A 20,437-nucleotide genomic window follows, 5' to 3' on the forward strand; every position below is an offset into this window, starting at 1 on the left:
AGGGATATGGGAACGTGGGACATGGGGACATGGGACAGGGGGGTATGGGGACATGGGGATATGGGGACGGGGATGTGGGGACATGGGGACATGGGGACAGGGGAATATGGGGACAGGGGGACATGGGGATATGGGGATATGAGGACACATGGATATGGGGACATGGGGACATGGGGATAAGGGGATATGGGACATGGGGACATGGGGATATGGGACAGGGGTCATGCGGATATGGGATATGGGGACAATGGGGACATGGGGACATGGGGATATGGGACAGGGGGACATGGGGACAGGGGGATATGGGGGTATGGGGACAGGGGGACATGGGGATATGGGGACATGGGACATGGGGACATGGGGACATGGGGATATGGGACAGGGGTCATGCGGATATGGGATATGGGGACAATGGGGACATGGGGACATGGGGATATGGGACAGGGGGACATGGGGACAGGGGGATATGGGGGTATGGGGACAGGGGGACGTGGGGATATGGGGACATGGGACATGGGGACATGGGGACATGGGGAATATGGGGATGGGGATGTGGGGACATGGGGACAGGGGGATATGGGACATGGGGACATGGGGATATGGGATATGGGGACAATGGGGACAGGGGGACAGGGGGGTATGGGGACAGGGGGATATGGGAACGTGGGACATGGGGACAGGGGACAGGGGGGTATGGGGACAGGGGGACATGGGGACATAGGGATATGAAGACACATGGATATGGGGACATGGGGACATGGGGACAGGGGGATAAGGGGATATGGGACATGGGGACATGGGGACATGGGGATATGGGGACATGGGACAGGGGGACATGCGGATATGGGATATGGGGACAATGGGGACAGGGGGACATGGGGACAGGGGGATATGGGACAGGGGGATATGGGACAGGGGGACATGGGGATATGGGACAGGGGGATATGGGGACATGGGGACATGGGATATGGGGACAGGGACATGTTGTCCCCACATGTGTCCCCACATCCCCCACCTGGCCCCCCATGTCCCCACGTGTGTCCCCATGTCCCCCCATGTCCCCTTCTATGTGTGTCCCCCCATGTCCCCATAAACATCCCATGTCCCCCAATGTCCCCCAGTGTCCCCCAATGTCCCCCAGTGTCCCCCAACGTCCCCCAGTGTCCCCCAGTGTCCCCCTCTGTGCTCCCCAATGTCCCCACCCATGTCCATCCCCCCCCCCCATGTCCCCATCCCACCCATGGCGGGTGACAGTGACATGGGGGGAGGGGATGGGGAGGATGGGGGGGATGGGGGGTGAAGGGGGGGATGGGGGGGATGGGGAGGATGAAGGGGGGGGATGGGGGATGAAGGGGGGGATGGGGGGGCCGTCCCGGAACCGAGGCCGATGTGGGGGGAGGGGCAGTACGGGGGGTCCCCTCCCCCCATAGATGTAGAGGGGTCCCCTCCCCCCATGGATGTAGAGGGGTCCCCTCCCCCCATAGATGTCCAGGGGTCCCCTCCCCCCATGGATGTAGAGGGGTCCCCTCCCCCCACAGATGACCTGGGGGTCCCCTCCCCCCATAGATGTCCAGGGGTCCCCTCCCCCCATAGATGTAGAGGGGTCCCCTCCCCCCAGAGATGTCCAGGGGTCCCCTCCCCCCATGGATGTAGAGGGGTCCCCTCCCCCCATAGATGTAGAGGGGTCCCCTCCCCCCATAGATGACCTGGGGTCCCCTCCCCCCATAGATGTAGAGGGGTCCCCTCCCCCCATAGATGACCTGGGGTCCCCTCCCCCCATAGATGTAGAGGGGTCCCCTCCCCCCATAGATGTAGAGGGGTCCCCTCCCCCCATAGATGACCTGGGGTCCCCTCCCCCCATAGATGCACTGGGGGTCCCCCCCCTCCCCCCCCAAGGTGTCCGGGGGGGGTCCCCTCCCCCCTCCCCCCCCCCGCCCCTCCCCCATACCTATAAATGTACCACACGCTCCTGCGGGGGGGGCCCAGCAGGGGCCAACTCGCCGAGAGGGGGGGAGGGGCGGCGGGGGGGGGGAGGGGGCGGGGGCGGGGGGAGGGGGAGGGGCGCCCCCCAGCGGGCCATGACCGCATGACCGGAACCCCCCCGGGGCCACCCCCGGGCAGCGGCGACGGAAGCGGAACCGGGGGGGGGGGGGGGAAATGGATGGGGAGCGGATATGGAGAGGGACCGGAAGCGGAAAGGGATGGAGGGGTGGGGAGGGGGGGTGGGGAACGGAAAGGGAAATGGGGGTGGGAAGGGGAATGGGGGTGGGAACGGAAATGGGTGGGAACGGAAATGGGGGTGGGAACGGAAATGGGTGGGAATAGGGGGGTGGGACCGGAAATGGGGTGGGAACGGAAATGGGTGGGAACGGAAATGGGTGGGAATGGGGGGAGGTGGGACCGGAAATGGGGGTGGGACCGGAAATGGGGGTGGGACCGGAAATGGGGGTGGGAACGGAAATGGGGGTGGGAATGGAAATGGAGGTGGGAACGGAAATGGGTGGGAATGGGGGGGGGGGGGGGACCGGAAATGGGGGTGGGAACGGAAATGGGAGTGGGAATGGGTGGGGTGGGACCGGAAATGGGGGTGGGAATGGGGGGGGTGGGAACGGAAATGGGGGTGGGAATGGGGGGGTGGGACCGGAAATGGAGGCGGAAACGGAAATGGGGAAGATGGGGAGTGGAGGGAAGGGCGGAAGTGGAAGTGGAAGGGGAGGGGAAATGGAAGGGGACCGGAAATGGGCTTGGGATGGCCCAGTATGGCCCAGTATGGGCCCCAGCCCCACATCTGCCCCATAGGAAACGGCCCCATAACTGCCCCATAAGCAACTGCCCCACATCAGCCCCCCCAGCCCCACAACTGCCCCATAAGCAAGTGCCCTATAACCAACTGCCCCACAACTGCCCCACAACTGCCCCACAACTGCCCCACAACTGCCTCCAGCCCCATAACTGCCCCCCAGCCCCACATCTGCCCCACAATCAACTGCCCCATATCTACACCCAGCCCCACAACTGCCCCATAACCCCCCCAGCCCCACAACTGCCCCATAACCCCCCCACTGCCCCATAAGGAACTGCCCCACATCTGCCCCCCCAGCCCCACAACTCCCCCATAAGCAACTGCCCCATAACCCCCCCACTGCCCCCTAAGCAACTGCCCCATATCTACCACCAGCCCCATAACTGCACCCGGCCCCATAACCCCCCCCAGCCCCACATCTGCCCCATAAGCAACTGCCCCACAACTGCCCCCCCAGCCCCACAACTCCCCCATAAGTAACTGCCCCATAAGCAACTGCCCCACAACTGCCCCACAACTGCCCCCCCAGCCCCACAACTCCCCCATAAGTAACTGCCCCATAAGCAACTGCCCCACAACTGCCCCACAACTGCCCCCCCAGCCCCCCAACTCCCCCATAAGTAACTGCCCCATAAGCAACTGCCCCACAACTGCCCCACAACTGCCCCATAACTCCCCCAGCCCCACAACTGCCCCACAACTGCCCCATAACCCCCTCAACCTCACACCTGCCCCATAACCCCCCCAGCCCCACAACTGCCCCATAACCCCTCCACTGTCCTATAAGCAACTGCCCCACATCAGCCTCCCAGCCCCACAACTGCCCCACAATCAACTGCCCCATATCTACCCCCAGCCCCATAACTGCCCCCAGCCCCACAACTCCCTCATAAGCAACCGCCCCATAACCCCCCCAGCCCCACAACTGCCCCAGAAGTAACTGCCCCAGAAGCAACTGCCCCATATCTACCCCCAGCCCCATAACTGCACCCGGCCCCACAACCCCCCCAGCCCCACATCTGCCCCATAACTCCCCACTGCCCCACAAGCAACTCCCCCACAACTGCCTCACATCTGCCCCACAACTGCCCCATAACCCCCCCAGCCCCACAACTGCCCCACAATCAACTGCCCCATATCTACCCCCAGCCCCACAACTGCACCCGGCCCCACAACTCCCTCATAAGCAACCGCCCCATAACCCCCCCAGCCCCACATCTGCCCCATAAGCAACTGCCCTATAAGCAACCGCCCCATAACCCCCCCAGCCCCACAACTCCCCCATAAGTAACTGCCCCATAAGCAACTGCCCCACAACTGCCCCATAACCCCCCCAGCCCCACAACTGCCCCCAGCCCCATAACCCCCTCAACCCCACACCTGCCCCATAACCCCCCCAGCCCCACAACTGCCCCATAACCCCCCCACTGTCCCATAAGGAACTGCCCCACATCTGCCTCCCAGCCCCACAACTGCCCCACAATCAACTGCCCCATATCTACCCCCAGCCCCATAACTGCACCCGGCCCCATAACCCCCCAGCCCCACATCTGCCCCATAAGCAACTGCCCCACAACTGCCTCACATCTGCCCCCCAGCCCCACAACTGCCCCCCAGCCCCACAACTCCCCCATAAGCAACTGCCCCATAACCCCCCCAGCCCCACAACTGCCCCATAACCCCCCCACTGCCCCAGAAGCAACTGCCCCATATCTACCCCCAGCCCCATAACTGCACCCGGCCCCATAACCCCCCCAGCCCCACATCTGCCCCACAATCAACTGCCCCATATCTACCCCCAGCCCCATAACCCCCCAGCCCCACATCTGCCCCATAAGCAACCGCCCCACATCTGCCCCCCAGCCTCATAACTGCCCCCAGCCCCACAACCCCCCTCAGCCCCACATCTGCCCCACAGGCAACTGCCCTATAAGCAACTGCCCCACAACTGCCCCCCCAGCCCCACAACTCCCCCATAAGTAACTGCCCCATAAGCAACTGCCCCACAACTGCCCCATAACCCCCCCCAGCCCCACAACTGCCCCCAGCCCCATAACCCCCTCAACCCCACACCTGCCCCATAACCCCCCCAGCCCCACAACTGCCCCATAACCCCCCCACTGTCCCATAAGGAACTGCCCCACATCTGCCTCCCAGCCCCACAACTGCCCCACAATCAACTGCCCCATATCTACCCCCAGCCCCACAACTGCCCCCCAGCCCCACAACTCCCCCATAAGCAACTGCCCCATAACCCCCCCAGCCCCACAACTGCCCCATAACCCCCCCACTGCCCCAGAAGCAACTGCCCCATATCTACCCCCAGCCCCATAACTGCACCCGGCCCCATAACCCCCCCAGCCCCACATCTGCCCCACAATCAACTGCCCCATATCTACCCCCAGCCCCATAACCCCCCAGCCCCACATCTGCCCCATAAGCAACCGCCCCACATCTGCCCCCCAGCCTCATAACTGCCCCCAGCCCCACAACCCCCCTCAGCCCCACATCTGCCCCACAGGCAACTGCCCTATAAGCAACTGCCCCACAACTGCCCCCCCAGCCCCACAACTCCCCCATAAGTAACTGCCCCATAAGCAACTGCCCCACAACTGCCCCATAACCCCCCCCAGCCCCACAACTGCCCCCAGCCCCATAACCCCCTCAACCCCACACCTGCCCCATAACCCCCCCAGCCCCACAACTGCCCCATAACCCCTCCACTACCCCATAAGCAACTGCCCCACATCTGCCCCCCAGCCCCACAACTGCCCCACAATCAACTGCCCCATATCTACCCCCAGCCCCATAACTGCCCCCAGCCCCACAACTCCCTCATAAGCAACCCCCCCAGCCCCACAACTCCCCCATAAGCAACCGCCCCACAACCCCCCCAGCCCCACAACTGCCCCATAACCCCCCCACTACCCCATAAGCAACTGCCCCACATCTGCCCCACTGCCCCATAACTGCCCCCAGTCCCATAACCCCCCCAGCCCCACATCTGCCCCATAAGCTACTGCCCCACATCTGCCCCCCCAGCCCCACAACTCCCCCATAAGCAACTGCCCCATAACCCCCCCAGCCCCACAACTACCCCCAGCCCCATAACCCCCTCAGCCCCACACCTGCCCCATAACCCCCCAGCCCCACAACTGCCCCATAACCCCCCCAGCCCCACAACTACCCCCAGCCCCATAGCCCCTCAGCCCCACACCTGCCCCATAACCCCCCAGCCCCACAACTACCCCATAACCCCCCCAGCCCCACAACTGCCCCATAACCCCCCCAGCCCCACAACTGCCCCATAACCCCCCAGCCCCACAACTGCCCCATAACCCCCCCAGCCCCACACCTGCCCCATAACCCCCCCAGCCCCACAACTACCCCATAACCCCCCCAGCCCCACAACTGCCCCATAACCCCCCCAGCCCCACAACTGCCCCATAACCCCCCAGCCCCACAACTACCCCATAACCCCCCAGCCCCACACCTGCCCCATAACCCCCCCAGCCCCACAACTACCCCATAACCCCCCAGCCCCACAACTGCCCCATAACCCCCTCAGCCCCACACCTGCCCCATAACCCCCCAGCCCCACAACTACCCCATAACCCCCCCAGTCCCACAACTGCCCCATAACCCCCCCAGCCCCACAACTACCCCATAACCCCCTCAGCCCCACACCTGCCCCATAACCCCCCAGCCCCACACCTGCCCCATAACCCCCCAGCCCCACAACTGCCCCATAACCCCCCCAGCCCCACAACTGCCCCATAACCCCCCAGCCCCACAACTACCCCATAACCCCCCCAGCCCCACAACTGCCCCATAACCCCCCAGCCCCACAACTGCCCCATAACCCCCCAGCCCCACAACTGCCCCATAACCCCCCCAGCCCCACAACTGCCCCATAACCCCCCCAGTCCCACACCTGCCCCATAACCCCCCCAGCCCCACAACTGCCCCATAACCCCCCAGCCCCACAACTACCCCATAACCCCCCCAGCCCCACAACTACCCCATAACCCCCCAGTCCCACAACTGCCCCATAACCCCCCCAGTCCCACACCTGCCCCATAAGCAGCTGTCCCCCCAAGCCATCCGCACTCACCCCACATCCTCCGGCCCCATAGCGCCCCATGGGTCCCCAGCACCCGCAGCCACCGCGGCCACCAAGTGGGTCGGGGGGGGGAGGGGACACGGGGGGGGTGGGGGAGGGGACACGGGGGGGTGGGGGAGGGGACACGGGGGGGTGGGGGAGGGGACACGGGACGAGCTGAACCGGGACAGGCCCGGGGGGGCCCCTCCCCCACCACTGGGGACCCAGGCGTCCGGGAGGGGGGAGGGGGGATTGGGAGCATTTTTGGGGGGGGGTTGGGGGATTCGAGGGGGGGGGGTCTGGGGGGTTTGGGGGTTCAGGGGGGTTGGGGGATATGGGGGGATATGGGGGGTATGGGGGGGTCTTGGGGGGATATGGGGGGATATGGGGAGATATGGGGGGTCTGGGGGGATATGGGGGGATATGGGGGGATATGGGGGGTCTGGGGGATATGGGGGGATATGGGGGGATATGGGGGGATATGGGGGGATATTGGGGGTATGGGGGGTCTGGGGGATATGGGGGGTCTGGGGGGATATGGGGGGATATGGGGGGTATGGGGGGGTCTTGGGGGGATATGGGGGATATTGGGGGTCTGGGGGGTTGGGAGGATAATGGGGTTTGGGGGGGTCTGGGGGATAGGGGGGGTTTGGGGATTTGGGGGTTCAAGGGATTTGGGGGGTTCTGAGGGGTTTGGGGGGATCTGGGGGTTTGGGGGTTCAGGGGGTGGGGAGATCTGGGGGGTCTGGGGGGGTTTGGGGATATGGGGGGTTTGGGGGGTCTGGGGGTTCAGGGGGGTTTGGGGGTTCGGGGTTTGGGGGGTGGGGGGAGTCTGGGGGTATTGGGGTGCAGGTTGGGAGTTCAGGTTTAGGGTTCAGGTTGGGGGTGCAGGTTTGGGGGTCCAGTTTGGGGGTTCAGGTTTGGGGTCACAGGTTGGGGGTCCAGGTTGGGGGTGCAGGTTGGGGGTTCAGGTTGGGGGTCCAGGTTGGGGGTTCAGGTTTGGGGGTCCAGGTTGGGGGTCCAGGTTGGGGGGTCCATTATTGGGGTCCAGGTTTGGGGGTCCAGGTTAGGGGCTCAGGTTTAGGGTTCAGGTTTGGGGTTCAGGTTTGGGGTGCAGTTTGGGGGTCCAGGTTGGGGGTCACAGGTTGGGGGTCCAGGTTTGGGGTCTAGGTTGGGGGGTCCATTATTGGGGTGCAGTTTGGGGGTGCAGGATTAGGGTCCAGGTTTGGGGGTCCAGGTTAGGGGTTCAGGCTTAGGGTTCAGGATTGGGGGTTCAGGCTTAGGGTTCAGGTTTGGGGTGCAGGTTTGGGGGTCCAGGTTAGGGGTCCAGGTTGGGGGTGCAGGTTGGGGGTCCAGGTTGGGGGTCCAGGTTGGGGGGTCCATTCTTGGGGTGCAGTTTGGGGGTGCAGGTTGGGGGTCCAGGTTGGGGGTTCAGGTTTGGGGTTCAGGTTTGGGGGTTCAGGTTTGGGGGTTCAGGTTTGGGGGTCCAGGTTAGGGGTCCAGGTTGGGGGTTCAGGTTTGGGGGTCCAGGTTGGGGGTTCAGGTTTGGGGGTGCAGGTTGGGGGTCCAGGTTGGGGGTCCATTCTTGGGGTGCAGTTTGGGGGTGCGGGCTCACCTGGGGGCGTCCACGCTGTCGTACGACCCCACCGTGTAGTGACGGAACAGCCGCTTGGCCTTGTCGCTGCGGCTCTCTGCGGACCCCCAAGTGTGGGTCAGCGACCCCCAAGTGTGGGGCAGGGACCCCCAAGTGTGGGGTAGGGGTACCCAAAGTGTGGGGCAGAGGGACCCCCCCCAATTGTGGGTCAATGGGGGCCCAAAGTGTGGGTCTATGGGGATCCCAAGTGTGGGTCAGGGACCCCCAAGTGTGGGTCAGCGACCCCCAAGTGTGGGGCAGGGACCCCCAAGTGTGGGGCAGAGGGACCCAAAGTGTGGGGCAGAGGGACCCTCCCCCAATTGTGGGTCAATGGGGACCCAAGTGTGGGTCTATGGGGATCCCAAAGTGTGGGGCAGGGGAGACCCCAAGTGTGGGTCAGGGACCCCCAAGTGTGGGGCAGAGGGACCCAAAGTGTGGGGCAGAGGGACCCTCCCCCAATTGTGGGTCAATGGGGGCCCAAAGTGTGGGTGTATGGGGATCCCAAGTGTGGGGCAGGGGAGACCCCAAGTGTGGGGCAGGGACCCCCAAGTGTGGGGCAGAGGGACCCCCCCCCAATTGTGGGTCAATGAGGACCCAAAGTGTGGGTCTATGGGGATCCCAAAGTGTGGGGCAGGGGAGACCCCAAGTGTGGGGCAGGGACCCCCAAGTGTGGGGTAGGGGGACCCAAAGTGTGGGGCAGAGGGACCCTCCCCCCAATTGTGGGTCAATGGGGGCCCAAAGTGTGGGTCTATGGGGATCCAAAAGTGTGGGGCAGGGACCCCCAAGTGTGGGGCAGGGACCCCCAAGTGTGGGGTAGGGGTACCCAAAGTGTGGGGCAGAGGGACCCAAAGTGTGGCGCAGAGGGACCCCCCCAATTGTGGGTCAATGGGGGCCCAAAGTGTGGGTCTATGGGGATCCCAAAGTGTGGGGCAGGGGAGACCCCAAGTGTGGGGCAGGGACCCCCAAGTGTGGGGCAGAGGGACCCAAAGTGTGGGGCAGAGGGACCCCCCCCCAATTGTGGGTCAATGGGGGCCCAAAGTGTGGGTCTATGGGGATCCCAAGTGTGGGGTAGGGACCCCCAAGTGTGGGTCAGGGACCCCCAAGTGTGGGGCAGAGGGACCCAAAGTGTGGGGCAGGGGGACCCAAAGTGTGGGGCAGAGGGACCCCCCCAATTGTGGGTCAATGGGGGCCCAAAGTGTGGGTCTATGGGGATCCCAAAGTGTGGGGCAGGGGAGACCCCAAGTGTGGGGCAGGGACCCCCAAGTGTGGGGCAGAGGGACCCAAAGTGTGGGGCAGAGGGACCCAAAGTGTGGGGCAGAGGGACCCCCCCAATTGTGGGTCAATGGGGGCCCAAAGTGTGGGTCTATGGGGATCCCAAAGTGTGGGGCAGGGGAGACCCCAAGTGTGGGGCAGGGACCCCCAAGTGTGGGGCAGAGGGACCCAAAGTGTGGAGCAGAGGGACCCCCCCAATTGTGGGTCAATGGGGACCCAAAGTGTGGGTCTATGGGGATCCCAAGTGTGGGGTAGGGACCCCCAAGTGTGGGTCAGGGACCCCCAAGTGTGGGGCAGAGGGACCCAAAGTGTGGGGCAGGGGGACCCAAAGTGTGGGGCAGAGGGACCCCCCCAATTGTGGGTCAATGGGGGCCCAAAGTGTGGGTCTATGGGGATCCCAAAGTGTGGGGCAGGGGAGACCCCAAGTGTGGGGCAGGGACCCCCAAGTGTGGGGCAGAGGGACCCAAAGTGTGGGGCAGAGGGACCCAAAGTGTGGGGCAGAGGGACCCCCCCAATTGTGGGTCAATGGGGGCCCAAAGTGTGGGTCTATGGGGATCCCAAAGTGTGGGGCAGGGGAGACCCCAAGTGTGGGGCAGGGACCCCCAAGTGTGGGGCAGAGGGACCCAAAGTGTGGGGCAGAGGGAACCCCCCAATTGTGGGTCAATGGGGGCCCAAAGTGTGGGTCTATGGGGATCCCAAGTGTGGGTCAGGGACCCCCAAGTGTGGGTCAGGGACCCCCAGTGTGGGGCAGAGGGACCCAAAGTGTGGGGCAGAGGGACCCCCCCAATTGTGGGTCAATGGGGACCCAAGTGTGGGTCTATGGGGATCCCAAAGTGTGGGGCAGGGGAGACCCCAAGTGTGGGGCAGGGACCCCCAAGTGTGGGGCAGAGGGACCCAAAGTGTGGGGCAGAGGGACCCCCCCCAATTGTGGGTCAATGGGGGCCCAAAGTGTGGGTCAGGGACCCCCAAGTGTTTGGGGGTGTTTGGGGGTGTTTGGGGGGGCTTTTTGGGGTGTTTCTGGGTGTTTTTGGGGTGTTCTGGTCCATTTTGGGGTGTTTGGGGGTGTTTTTGGGGGTGTTCTGGTCCATTTTGGGGTGTTTTGGGGTGTTTGGGGTGTTTTGGGGGTATTCTGGTCCATTTTGGGGGTGTTATGGGGTGTTCTTGGGGTGTTTCTGGGTGTTTTGGGGGTGTTTTCTGGGTGTTTGGGGGTGTTTTTGGGGGTGTTCTGGTCCATTTTGGGGGTGTTTCTGGGCGTTTTGGGGGTGTTCTGGTCCATTTTGGGGGTGTTTTGGGGTGTTTGGGGTGGTTTTGGGGTATTTTGGGGTGGTTTGGGGGTGTTTCTGTGTGTTTTGGGGGTGTTTTTTGGCTGTTTGGGGGTGTTTTGGGGTGGTACCTGTGCGCCCCTCGGGGGTCCGGGCCGGCAGCTCCTCCACGCAGTCCGATGGGAACCAACCGACACGGCCACGGGTCTGACCCTCCCAGAACCCGCCCTCGCCCACGCTCAGCACTGCGGACCCACAGAGACCCACAGAGACCCATAGGGACACATAGGGACACATAGAGACCCATAGGGACCCATAGGGACCCATAGACACCCATGGGTCTGACCCTCCCAGAACCCGCCCTCGCCCACGCTCAGCACTGCGGACCCACAGAGACCCATAGGGACACATAGGGACCCATAGAGACACATAGAGACCCATAGAGACACATAGGGACCCATAGGGACCCATAGACACCCATAGACCCATAGAGACCCCATAGACACCCATAGACCCATAGAGACCCATAGCGACCCATAGAGACCCATAGACCCATAGAGACCCATAGAGACCCATAGAGACCCATAGACACTCTTAGAGACCCATAGACCCATAGCGACCCATAGAGACCACAGAGACCCATAGACACCCATAGAGACACATAGGGACCCGTAGAGACCATAGAGACCCATAGACATCCATAGACAGCCCATGGAGACCCATAGACCCATAGAGACCCATAGACAACCACAGAGACCCATAGAGACCCATAAACACCCATAGACACCCCATAGAGACCATAGAGACCCACAGACCCATAGAAACCCATAGAGATCCATAGGGACCCATAGGGACACATAGGGACCCATAGGGACACATAGGGACCCATAGACACCCATAGACACCCACGGGTCTGACCCTCCCAGAACCCGCCCTCGCCCACGCTCAGCACTGCGGACCCACAGAGACCCACAGAGACCCATAGGGACCCATAGAGACCCATAGGGACCCATAGGGACCCATAGGGACCCATAGGGACACATAGGGACACATAGGGACACATAGGGACCCATAGGGACCCATAGACACCCATAGACACCCACGGGTCTGACCCTCCCAGAACCCGCCCTCGCCCACGCTCAGCACTGCGGACCCACAGAGACCCACAGGGACCCATAGGGACCCATAGAGACCCATAGACACCCATAGAGACCCATAGAGACCCATAGAGACCCATAGAGATGCATAGACAGCCATAGACACCCATAGAGACCCATAGAGACCCACAGAGACCCATAGGGACCCATAGACCCATAGTGACCCATAGAGACCACAGAGACCCATAGAGACCCATAGACACCCATAGAGACCCATAGAGACCCATAGATATCCATAGACAGCCCATAGAGACACACAGACCCATAGAGACCCATAGAGACCCATAAACACCCATAGAGAGACCATAGAGACTCATAGACCCATAGAGACCCATAGAGACACATAGGGACCCATAGGGACCCATAGAGACACATAGACACCCATAGACCCATAGAGACTCCATGGACACCCATAGACCCATAGAGACCCATAGAGACCCATAGGGACCCATAGACACCCATAGACACCCACGGGTCTGACCCTCCCAGAACCCGCCCTCGCCCACGCTCAGCACTGCGGACCCACAGAGACCCACAGAGACCCATAGGGACCCATAGAGACCCATAGACACCCATAGACACCCATGGGTCTGACCCTCCCAGAACCCGCCCTCGCCCACGCTCAGCACTGCGGACCCACAGAGACCCACAGGGACCCATAGAGACCCATAGACCCATAGAGACCCATAGAGACCCATAGAGACCCATAGAGACCCATAGAGATGCATAGACAGCCATAGACACCCATAGAGACCCATAGAGACCCACAGAGACCCATAGGGACCCATAGACCCATAGTGACCCATAGAGACCACAGAGACCCATAGGGACCCATAGACACCCATAGAGACCCATAGACATCCATAGACAGCCCATAGAGACCCATAGACCCATAGAGACCCATTGAGACCCATAAACACCCATAGACACCCCATAGAGACCATAGAGACCCATAGACCCATAGAGACCCATAGAGACACATAGGGACCCATAGGGACCCATAGAGACACATAGACACCCATAGACCCATAGAGACTCCATAGACACCCATAGACCCATAGAGACCCATAGAGACCCATAGACACCCATAGACACCCATAGACCCATAGAGACCCATAGAGACCCATAGACACCCATAGACCCATAGAGACCCATAGAGACCCATAGAGACTCCATAGACACCCATAGACCCATAGAGACCCATAGAGACACATAGACACCTATAGACCCATAGAGACCCATAGAGACCCATAGAGACTCCATAGACACCCATAGACCCATAGAGACCCATAGAGACACATAGACACCTATAGACCCATAGAGACCCATAGAGACACATAGAGACACATAGACACCCATGGACACCCATAGACCCATAGAGACCCATAGACACCCATAGACCCATAGAGACCCATAGAGACCCATAGAGACTCCATAGACACCCATAGACCCATAGAGACCCATAGAGACACATAGACACCTATAGACCCATAGAGACCCATAGAGACACATAGAGACACATAGACACCCATGGACACCCATAGACCCATAGAGACCCCATAGACACCCATAGACCCATAGAGACCCATAGCGACCCATAGAGACCCATAGACCCATAGAGACCCATAGAGACTCCATAGACACCCATAGACCCATAGAGACCCATAGAGACCATAGAGACCCATAGCGACCCATAGAGACCCATAGACCCATAGAGACCCATAGAGACTCCATAGACACCCATAGACCCATAGAGACCCATAGAGACCATAGAGACCCATAGCGACCCATAGACACCCATAGACCCATAGAGACCCATAGAGACCCATAAACACCCATAGACACCCCATAGAGACCATAGAGACCCATAGACCCAGGCGTCCGGCCCCCCCACCCAAAGGGTACCCAGGCATCCAGGGCTCCCACCCAAAGGGGACCCAGGCGTCCGGGGAAGCAACCCAAAAGGGACCCAGGCATCCGGGGAACACACCCAAAGGGGACCCAGGCGTCCGGGGCACCCACCCCAAATCCCACCCAAAGGGGACCCAGGCGTCCGGCCCCCCCACCCTTAGGGGACCCAGGCGTCCGGGCCCCACCTTTGACGCGCTCGCCCTTGCTGAGCGACAGCTCCCCCTCCCCCTGCGCCTGGTACGGCTTCACGGCCAGGAACGTGCGCCCCGGCACCGCCGAGTAGAGCTTGCGCTTCACCCCCCGCGCCCCCAGGGACCCCCCGGCGCCGCTGGAGCTGCGGGACATCGGGGACAATGGGGGACATGGGGACAGTGGGGGGAATGGGGGGAATGGGGGCAATGGGGGCAATGGGGGGAATGGGGGGAATGGGGGCAATGGGGGCAATGGGGGGAATGGGGGCATTGGGGGGAATGGGGGGAATGGGGGTAACGGGGGTAATGGGGGCATTGGGGGTAATGGGGGTAACGAGGGTAATGGGGGCAATGGGGGCATTGGGGGTAATGGGGGCAATGGGGGTAACGGGGGCAATGGGGACAATGGGGGCAGTCGGGGCATTGGGGATAATGGGGGTAATGGGGGCAATGGGGGCAATGGGGGCAATGGGGACAATGGGGGTATGGGGATAATCAGGGCAGTGGGGGCAATGGGGACAATGGGGGCAATGGGGACAATGGGGGCATTGGGGGTAATGGGGGCAAAGGGGGCAATGGGGACAATAGGGGCAATGGGGATAATGGGGGCAATGGGGGGAATGGGGGCAATGAGGGTAATGGGGCAATGGGGGCAATGGGGACAATGGGGACAATGAGGGTAATGGGGCAATGGGGGCAATGGGGGCAATGGGGGCAATGGGGGCAATGGGGACAATGGGGATAATGGGGATAATGGGGACAATGGGGTTGATGGGGGCAAAGGGGGTGATGGAGGCAATGGGGGCAATGGGGACATTGGGGACATTGGGGGCATTGGGGGTAATGGGGGCAATGGGGATAATGGGGATAATGGGGCAATGGGGGTAATGGGGGACATGGGGACAATGGGGGTAATGGGGATAATGGGGGACATGGGGGTAATGGGGATAATGGGGGCAATGGGGACATTGGGGATAATGGGGGCATTGGGGATAATGGGGGCAATGGGGGCAATGGGGATAATGGGGGCATTGGGGATAATGGGGGCAATGGGGGCAATGGGGATAATGGGGGCATTGGGGGTAATGGGGGCAATGGGGATAATGGGGGCAATGGGGACAATGGGGACAATGGGGGTAATGGGGCAATGGGGGTAATGGGGTCAATGGGGGCAATGGGGACATTGGGGACATTGGGGGCAATGAGGACAATGGGGGTAATGGGGACAGTGGGGATAATGGGGGCAATGGGGACAGTGGGGACATTGGGGGTAATGGGGGCAAAGGGGGCAATGGGGACAGTGGGGATAATGGGGGCAATGGGGACAATGGGGCAATGGGGGCAATGGGGACAATGGTGACATGGGGGGCAATGGGGGCAATGGGGGGACATGGGGACACCCCCTCCCATTAAGTTTATCCCCCCATCAACCATCCCCCCATTAAATGTCCCCCCATTAACCGTCCCCCCATTGTCCACCCTATTAAGTGTCCCCCATTAACCATCCCCCCATTAAGTGTCCCCCCCATTGTCCCCCCATTAACCACCCCCCATTAAGTGTCCCCCCCAATACCCGTCCCCTCATTAAGTGTCCCCCCCATTACCCATCTCCTCATTAAGTGTCCCCCCTATTAAATGTCCCCCCATTAACCCCATCCCCTATTAAGTGTCCCCCCCATTGTCCCCCCATTAACCACCCCCCCATTAAGCGTCCCCCCATTAAGTGTCCCCCCATTGTCCACCCCATTAACCACCCCCCATTAAGCGTCCCCCCATTAAGTGTCCCCCCCCATTAACCACCCCCCACTAAGTGCCCCCCCATTACCCATCTCCTCATTAAGTGTCCCCCCTATTAAATGTCCCCCCATTAACCCCATCCCCCATTAAGTGTCCCCCCATTGTCCCCCCATTAACCACCCCCCATTAAGCGTCCCCCCATTAAGTGTCCCCCCCATTAACCACCCCCCATTAAGTGTCCCCCCCATTGTCCCCCCCATTAACCACCCCCCATTAAGTGTCCCCCCATTACCCATCCCCTCATTAAGTGTGCCCCCCATTAAATGCCCCCCCATTAACCGTCCCCCCATTGTCCACCCCATTAAGTGTCCCCCCCATTAACCGCCCCCCCATTAAGCGTCCCCCCATTAAGTGTCCCCCCATTAACCACCCCCCATTAAGTGCCCCCCCATTACCCATCCCCTCATTAAGTGTCCCCCCCATTAAATGTCCCCCATTACCCATCCTCTATTAAGTGTCCCCCCCATTGTCCCCCCATTAACCACCCCCCATTAAGTGTCCCCCCCATTACCCATCCCCTCATTAAGTGTCCCCCCCATTAAATTTCCCCCGATTAACCCCATCCCCTATTAAGTGTCCCCCCCATTGTCCCCCCATTAACCACCCCCCCATTAAGCGTCCCCCCATTAAGTGTCCCCCCCATTGTCCCCCCATTAACCACCCCCCATTAAGTGTCCCCCCCATTAACCGCCCCCCCATTAAGCGTCCCCCCATTAAGTGTCCCCCCCATTAACCACCCCCCATTAAGTGTCCCCCCCATTACCCATCCCCTCATTAAGTGTCCCCCCCATTAAATGCCCCCCCATTAACCGTCCCCCCATTGTCCACCCCATTAAGTGTCCCCCCCATTAACCACCCCCCCATTAAGCGTCCCCCCATTAAGTGTCCCCCCCATTAACCACCCCCCATTAAGTGCCCCCCCATTACCCATCCCCTCATTAAGTGTCCCCCCTATTAAATGTCCCCCATTAACCCCATCCCCTATTAAGTGTCCCCCCCATTGTCCCCCCATTAACCATCCCCCATTAAGCGTCCCCCCATTAAGTGTCCCCCCCATTGTCCCCCCATTAACCACCCCCCATTAAGTGCCCCCCCATTACCCATCCCCTCATTAAGTGTCCCCCCCATTAAATGTCCCCCATTAACCCCATCCCCTATTAAGTGTCCCCCCCATTGTCCCCCCATTAACCACCCCCCCATTAAGCGTCCCCCCATTAAGTGTCCCCCCCATTGTCCCCCCATTAACCACCCCCCATTAAGTGTCCCCCCCATTAACCGCCCCCCCATTAAGCGTCCCCCCATTAAGTGTCCCCCCCATTAACCACCCCCCATTAAGTGTCCCCCCCATTACCCATCCCCTCATTAAGTGTCCCCCCCATTAAATGCCCCCCCATTAACCGTCCCCCCATTGTCCACCCCATTAAGTGTCCCCCCCATTAACCACCCCCCCATTAAGCGTCCCCCCATTAAGTGTCCCCCCCATTAACCACCCCCCATTAAGTGCCCCCCCATTACCCATCCCCTCATTAAGTGTCCCCCCCATTAAATGTCCCCCATTAACCCCATCCCCTATTAAGTGTCCCCCCCATTGTCCCCCCATTAACCACCCCCCCATTAAGCGTCCCCCCATTAACCACCCCCCATTAAGTGTCCCCCCCATTGTCCCCCCCATTAACCACCCCCCATTAAGTGTCCCCCCCATTACCCATCCCCTCATTAAGTGTCCCCCCTATTAAATGTCCCCCCATTAACCCCATCCCCTATTAAGTGTCCCCCCCATTGTCCCCCCATTAACCACCCCCCCATTAAGCATCCCCCATTAGTGTCCCCCCATTAACCATTCCCCCCATTAATTAATAACCATCCCCCCATTAATTAACCATCCCCCCATTAATAACCATCCCCCCATTAATCAACCCCCCCCATTAATCAACCCCCCCCATTAATCAATCCCCCCCCCATTAATTAATTACCCCCCCTCACCTGGGCCGCCCCCGCTGCTGCCTGCGCGGCTCCTCCGGGTGTCGCCCCCGGGACGGGGAGCGGGTGCGCGCCCCCCCGCGGGGGCTGCTGGCGCTGCGCAGGGTGCCCGAGGGGGGGCGGCCCGCGGGGGGGGGGACCCCGGAGCAGCCACTCCGGGAGCGCCCCCCCCCCCGTGTCGCTGTTGGCGCGGAGCAGCCGCTGGGGGGGGGGGGGAAGGGGGAGACCACCCCCTCCACCACGCGGGGGGGGGGGGGTCCCGGCGTCGCCCGCCGCCCCCACCCGTGAATTGGGGGCTCTCCTGGAATGGGACTGGGGGGGGGAAAGGGGGGGTTAATGGGGGGGGGGGATATGGGGGATATAGGGGGGGATATGGGGGATATAGGGGGGGATATGGGGGTCTCTGCTGACCCCACCCGTGATATAGGGGGGGATATGGGGGTCCCTGCTGCCTCCCCACCCTGTGAATTGGGGGGGTCCTGGAATGGGACTGAGGGGGGAAAGGGGGGGTTAATGGGGGGGATATAGGGGGGGATATGGGGGTCCCTGCTGCCTCCCCACCCTGTGAATTGGGGGGGTCCTGGAATGGGACAGGGGGGTTAATGGGGGGGATATGGGGGGGGTTCTGGAATGGGACTGGGGGGGGAAAGGGGGGGTTAATGGGGGGGATATGGGGGGGTTCTGGAATGGGACTGGGGGGGACAGGGGGGTTAATGGGGGGATATGGGGGGGGTTCTGGAATGGGACTGAGGGGACAGGGGGGTTAATGGGGGGGATATGGGGGGGATATGGGGGTCCCTGCTGCCCCCCCCGCCCTGTGAATTGGGGGGGTCCTGGAATGGGACTGGGGGGGGAAAGGGGGGGTTAATGGGGGGGGGGGATATGGGGGATATAGGGGGGGATATGGGGGTCCCTGCTGCCCCCCCCGCCCTGTGAATTGGGGGCGTCCTGGAATGGGACAGGGGGGTTAATGGGGGGGATATGGGGGGGTCCTGGAATGGGACTGGGGGGTTAATGGGGGGGATATGGGGGGGATATGGGGGTCTCTGCTGCCCCCACCCGTCAATTGGGGGGGTCCTGGAATGGGACTGGGGGGGACAGGGGGGTTAATGGGGGGGGGACATGGGGGTCCCTCCTACCCCCGCCATGAATTGGAGGGTCCTGGAATGGGACAGGGGGGATGTCCCCCTGTCCCATATCCCCCTGTCCCCCTGTCCCATATCCCCCTGTCCCCATGTCTCCATATCCCCATATCCCCATGTCCCCCTGTCCCCATATCCCCCTGTCCCCATGTCCCTATGTCCCACATCCCCATATCCCCATGTCCCCCTGTCCCCATATTCCACGTCCCCATGTCCCCATGTCCCATGTCCCCATGTCCCCTGTCCCCATATCCCCATGTCCCCCTGTCCCCACATCCCCATATCCCCTTGTCCCCATATCCCCCTGTCCCCACGTCCCCCTGTCCCCTGTCCCTGTCCCCACGTCCCCCTGTCCCCTGTCCCCTGTCCCTGTCCCTGTCCCCATGTCCCCCTGTCCCTGTCCCCTGTCCCTGTCCCTGTCCCTGTCCCTGTCCCTGTCCCCTGTCCCCGTCCCTGTCCCTGTCCCTGTCCCCTGTCCCTGTCCCCACGTCCCCCTGTCCCCGTCCCTGTCCCCGTCCCTGTCCCCGTCCCTGTCCCCTGTCCCTGTCCCCTGTCCCCTGTCCCCATCCCTGTCCCCATCCCTGTCCCTGTCCCTGTCCCCATCCCTGTCCCCATCCCTGTCCCTGTCCCCTGTCCCCGTCCCTGTCCCCTGTCCCTGTCCCCGTCCCTGTCCCCGTCCCCTGTCCCCTGTCCCCTGTTCCCCTGTCCCCACGTCCCCCTGTCCCCCGTCCCTGTCCCTGTCCCCTGTCCCCACGTCCCCCTGTCCCTGTCCCCTGTCCCCGTCCCTGTCCCCGCTCACCCACATCCGTGTCCCGATGGTTCTTGATCAGCTCCCCCAGTTCAAAGTTCCCGGCGATGACGGCGACCTGGGGGGTGGGGGAGGGGACACTGACCCGGGGGGGTCCCCTGGGACACCTCCCTGTCCCCCATGTCCCCCCATGTCCCCCCGTGTCCCCCCGTGTCCCCCCATGTCCCCATGTCCCCCGTCCCATGTCCCCATGTCCCTCCCCTCTCCCATGTTCCAATGTCCCATGTCACCTGTCCCATGTCCCATGTCTCATGTCCCCATGTCCCTCCCACGTCCCCATGTCACCTGGAAGGGTGTCTGTCCCCCCATGTCCCCCTGTCCCTCTGTGTCCCCATGTCCCCTGTTTCATGTCCCTCCCATGTCCCATGTCCCCTGTCCC

At 62.0% G+C, this 20,437-nt stretch overlaps 1 protein-coding gene across 1 annotated transcript in view; it reads right to left on the bottom strand.

The window, feature by feature from the left end:
• Nucleotides 1-20,437, bottom strand: part of SHANK1 (SH3 and multiple ankyrin repeat domains 1) — a 77,254-nt gene that overhangs the window by 22,258 nt on the left and 34,559 nt on the right. The window contains 7 exon segments of the mRNA XM_071801057.1: nucleotides 8,521-8,596; nucleotides 11,204-11,317; nucleotides 14,326-14,474; nucleotides 18,112-18,255; nucleotides 18,257-18,342; nucleotides 18,344-18,420; nucleotides 20,050-20,116. Coding sequence (XP_071657158.1) covers nucleotides 8,521-8,596; nucleotides 11,204-11,317; nucleotides 14,326-14,474; nucleotides 18,112-18,255; nucleotides 18,257-18,342; nucleotides 18,344-18,420; nucleotides 20,050-20,116 — 713 coding nt within the window.

The sequence above is a fragment of the Patagioenas fasciata genome, chromosome 35 (assembly GCF_037038585.1).
Source record: "Patagioenas fasciata isolate bPatFas1 chromosome 35, bPatFas1.hap1, whole genome shotgun sequence".
NCBI lineage: Eukaryota > Metazoa > Chordata > Aves > Columbiformes > Columbidae > Patagioenas > Patagioenas fasciata.